This window comes from Salmo salar, chromosome 11, assembly GCF_965601325.2.
Source record: "Salmo salar chromosome 11, fSalSal1, whole genome shotgun sequence".
NCBI classification, from domain to species: domain Eukaryota; kingdom Metazoa; phylum Chordata; class Actinopteri; order Salmoniformes; family Salmonidae; genus Salmo; species Salmo salar.
The window spans coordinates 114,295,513-114,300,512 of record NC_138301.1 but is presented as its reverse complement, the minus strand read 5'-3'; the positions used below and the strand labels follow the sequence as shown (position 1 = coordinate 114,300,512).

The 5,000-nt window shown below is 41.3% G+C and overlaps 1 protein-coding gene across 1 annotated transcript in view; it reads left to right on the top strand.

Moving 5' to 3' along the window:
- Positions 1 to 5,000, top strand: part of LOC106563797 (serine/threonine-protein kinase TAO1-B) — a 70,755-nt gene that overhangs the window by 45,653 nt on the left and 20,102 nt on the right. Inside the window, exon 16 of the mRNA XM_082958296.1 lies at positions 3,015 to 3,143. Within this exon, the coding sequence (XP_082814422.1) occupies positions 3,015 to 3,143 (129 nt within the window). The remainder of the gene's footprint in view (positions 1 to 3,014; positions 3,144 to 5,000) is intronic.

Sequence of the window (5,000 nt, the reverse complement as noted above, 5' to 3'; positions counted from 1 at the left end):
GGCAGCTTCATTAAATAGTACCTGCAAACACCAGTCTCAACATCAACAGTGAAGAGGCAACTCAGGGATGCTGCGAAGAGCTGCAAAGAAAAAGCCATATCTCAGACTGGCCAAAAAAAGAAAAGATTGAGATGGGCAAAGGAACACAGACATTGGACAGAGGATCTCCGCCTAGAAGGCCAGCATTCCGGAGTCGCCTCTTCACTGTTAATGTTGAGACTGGAATAATGTGTCCCTGAACAAAGGGGGTGTCAAAATCAAAAGTAACAGTCAGTATCTGGTGTGGCCACCAGCTGCATTAAGTACTGCAGTGCATCTCCTCCTCATGGACTGTACCAGATTTACTAGTTCTTGCTGTAAGATGTTACCCCACTCTTCCACCAAGGCACCTACAAGTTCCCGGACATTTCTGGGGGGAATGGCCCTAGCCCTCACCCTCCGATCCAACAGGTCCCAGACGTGCTCAATGGGATTGAGATCCGGGCTCTTCGCTGGCCATGGCAGAACACTGACATTCCTGTCTTGCGGGAAATCACTCACAGAACAAGCTGGTGGCATTGTCATGTCAGGATGAGCCTGCAGGAAGGGTACCACATGAGGGAGGAGGATGTCTTCCCTGTAACGCACAGCATTGAGATTGCCTGCAATGACAACAAGCTCAGTCCGATGATGCTGTGACACACTGCCCCAGACCATGACGGACCCTCCACCTCCAACTTGATCCCGCTCCAGAGTACAGGCCTCAGTGTAACGCTCATTCCTTTGACAATAAACGCCAACCCGACCATCCCCCCCCTGTTGAAACAAAACCACGACTCGTCAGTGAAGAGCACTTTTTGCCAGTCCTGTATGGTCCAGCGATGGTGGGTTTGTGCCCATAGGTGACGTTGTTGCCGGTGATGTCTGGTGAGGTCCTGCCTTACAACAGGCCTACAAGCCCTCAGTCCAGCCTCTGTCTGTGCACTGATGGAGGGATTGTGCGTTCCTGGTGTAACTCGGGCAATTGTTGTTGCCATCCTGTACCTGTCCCGCAAGTGTGATGTTCGGATGTACTGATCCTGTGCAGGTGTTACACGTGGTCTGCCACTGCGAGGACGATCAGCTGTCCACCCTGTCTCCCTCTTAGGCGTCTCACAGTACTGACGTACAATTTTATGCAATTTATTGCCCTGGCCACATCTGCAGTCCTCATGCCTCCTTGCAGCATGCCTAAGGCACGTTCACGCAGATGAGCAGGGACCCTGGGCATCTTTCTTTTGGTGTTTTTCAGAGTCTGTAGAAAGGCCTCTTTAGTGTCCTAAGTTTTCATAACTATGACCTTACTTGACTACCGTCTGTAAGCTGTTAGTGTCCTAATGACCGTTCCACAGGTGCATGTTCATTCATTGTTTATGGTTCATTGAACAAGCATGGGAAACAATGTTTAAACCCTTTACAATGAAGATCTGTGAAGTTATTTGGATTTTTACGAATTATCTTTGAAAGACAGGGTCCTGAAAAGGGGAAGGTTCTTTTTTTGCTGAGTTTATTTTTTACATTATAGATTAATAGTGAAGACATCAACTATGAAATAACACATATGGAATCATTTACCGTAATTTCCGGACTATAAGCCGCTACTTTTTTTCCCACGCTTTGAACCTCGCGGCTTTTTCCCGCTTTCAAATAATAAAATTAAAAAATAAAAAAAACCACATTCTGTGATGTGCTCAGTTTTTTGGCAGCATGAAGCTTTCATTAGACCAATGAAATTGCCAAACGGGTTAAGGTCAAACAACTTTTTTGTTTACTGTTTAGATTAAATCGAGCGCTCTCAAACTTCCCATCATTCTGATTACGGTAGTCATTTTGTCACCCTCATCATGGCAAAGACAGAGAAATGTATATGATGCAGCTTTCTAGTTGAAGGCGATTGATCTGGCTGTTGGAAAAGGAAATAGAGCTGCAGCACGGGAGCTTGGTCTGGAGCAATGACTTTCTTGGTAGGCTACTGTTTACTGCTAATTTTTTATTTTTTGTTACAAGCCGTGTTTCGTTAAAGCCTATTTATTTTTGTTACAAGCCGTGTTTCGTTAAAGCCTGTGTAAAGTTCATTTGTTTCTATGTACCGGTAGGCACCTGCGGCTTATAGACATGTGCGGCTTATTTATGTTCAAAATAATAATTGTTTTTAAATTCAGTGGGTGCGGCTTATATTCAGGTGCGCTTAATAGTCCGGAAATTACGGTAGTAACCAAAAAATATATTATATTTGAGATTTTTCAAAGAGCCACCTTTTGCCATATATATATATATATGGCAAAAGGTGGCTCTTTGAAAAATCTCAAATATAATATATATATATATATATATATATATATATATATATATATATATATATATATATATATATATATATATATATATATATATATATATATTTTTTTTTTTTTTATTTATTTATTTAACCAGGTATGTAAGTTGAGAACAAGTTCTCATTTACAGCTGCAACCTGGCCCAGATAAAGCAAAGCAGTGTGACAAAAACAACAGAGTTACACATAAATAACCGTACAGTCAATAACACAATAGAAATGTATATGTACAGTGTGTGCAAATGTAGTAGATTAGGGAGGTAAGGCAATAAATAGGCCATAGAGGCGAAATAATTCTAATTTAGCATTAACACTGGAGTGATAGATGTGCAGATGATGATGTGCAAATATAGCTACTGGGTTGCAAAACAGCAAGAAGATAAATAACAATATGGGGATGAGGTAGTCTATATTATAATGGACCTATAAACAGTATCTATATTGTATTGGACCTATATACAGTACCTATATCTTTTTTAAATTACTGTCCTTTTTCTGGCCTGCAAATTGGTTGATTGAATTTCTAAGTCCTGATTTGGCCCTTCAGTCTCCTCTCCCCACACAGAGGACAATGAGAACTTAATACATTGCAACTCCTGTTCATGCGGTTTTCTCTCTTTTGTATGTGTGTGTGTGTGTGTGTGTGTGTGTGGGCGCACAGGCAAAGACATTTAACAACGATGAGAAGAAGTTCCAGCAGCACATTCAGGTCCAGCAGAAGAAAGAACTCAGCAGCTTCCTGGAGTCTCAGAAACGAGAGTACAAACTTCGCAAGGAGCAGCTTAAAGAGGTACACACAGTGCATTCGGAAAGTATTCAGACCCTTTCTCTTTTACCATAAATATCTATCAATCTACACAAAATACCCCATAATGACAAAGCGAAAACAGGTTTTTAGAAATGTTTACAGAAAATACCTTTTTTACATACAGTTGAAGTCGGAAGTTTACATACACTTAGGTTGGAGTCATTAAAACTAGTTTTTCAACCATTCCACACATTTTTTGTTAACAAACTATAGTTTTGGCTAGTCGGTTGGGACATCTACTTTGTGCATGACACAAGTCATTTTTCCAACAATTGTTTAGAGACAGATTGTCACTTATAATTCACTGTATCACAATTCCAGTGGGTCAGACGTTTACATACACTAAGTTGACTGTGCCTTTAAAGAGCTTGGAAAATTCCAGAAAATGATGTCATGGCTTTAGAAGCTTCTGTTAGGCTAATTGACATCATTTGAGTCAATTGGAGGTGTACCTGTGGATGAATTTCAAGGCCTACTTTCAAACTCAGTGCCTCTTTGTTTGACATCATGGGAAACTCAAAAGAAAGTCCCCAGAAAAATTTAAATTGTGGACCTCCACAAGTCTGGTTCATCCTTGGGAGCAATTTCCAAATGCCTGAAGGTACCACATTCATCTGTACAAACAATAGTACGCAAGTATAAACACCATGGGACCACACAGCCGTCATACCGCTCAGGAAGGAGATGAGTTCTGTCTCCTAGAGATGAACGTACTTTGGTGCGAAAAGTGCAAATCATTCCCAGAACAACAGCAAAGGAACTTGTGAAGATGCTGGAGGAAACAGGTACAAAAGTATCTATATCCACAGTAAAACGAGTCCTATATCGACATGACCTGAAAGGCCGCTCAGCGAGGAAGAAGCCACTGCTCCAAAACCGCCATAAAAAAGTCAGACTACAGTTTGCAACTGCACATGGGGACAATAATCAGACTTTTTGGAGAAATGTCCTCTGGTCTGATGAAACAAAAATAGAACTGTTTGGCCATAATGACCATCATTATGTTTGGAGGAAAAAGGGGGAGGCTTGCAACCCGAAGAATCCCATCCCAACCATGAAGCACGGGGGTAGCAGCATCATGTTGTGGGGGTGCTTTGCTGCAGGAGGGACTGGTGCACTTCACAAAATAGATGGCATCATGAGGCAGGAAAATTGTGGATATGTTGAAGCAGTCAGTCAGGAAGTTATAGCCTGGTTGCAAATGGGTCTTCCAAATGGACAATGGCCCCACGCGTACTTCCAAAGTTGTGGCAAAATGTCTTAAGGACAACAAAGTCAAGGTATTGGAGTGGCCATCACAAAGCCCTGACCTCAATCCTATAGAAAATTTGTGGGCAGAACTGAAAAGGCGTGTGCGAGCAAGGAGGCCTACAAACCTGACTCAGTTACACCAGCTCTGTCAGGAGGAATGGGCCAAAATTCACCCAACTTATTGTGGGAAGCTTGTGGAAGGCTACCCGAAATGTTTGACCCAAGTTAAACAATTTAAAGGCAATACTACCAAATACTTATTGAGTGTATGTAAACTTCTGACCCTCTGGGAATGTGATGAAAGAAATAAAAGCTGAAAGAAATAATTCTCTCTACTATTATTCTGACATTTCACATTATTAAAATAAAGTGGTGATCCTAACTCACCTAAAACAGGGAATTTTTACTAGGATTAAATGTCAGGAATTGTGAAAAACTGAATTTAAATGTATTTGGCTAAGGTGTATGTAAGCTTCTGACTTCAACTGTAAGTATTCAGACCCTTTGCTATGAGACTTGATGCATCCTGTTTCCATTGATCATCCTTTAGATGTTTCTACAACTTCAATTCAAGTGATTGGACATGAT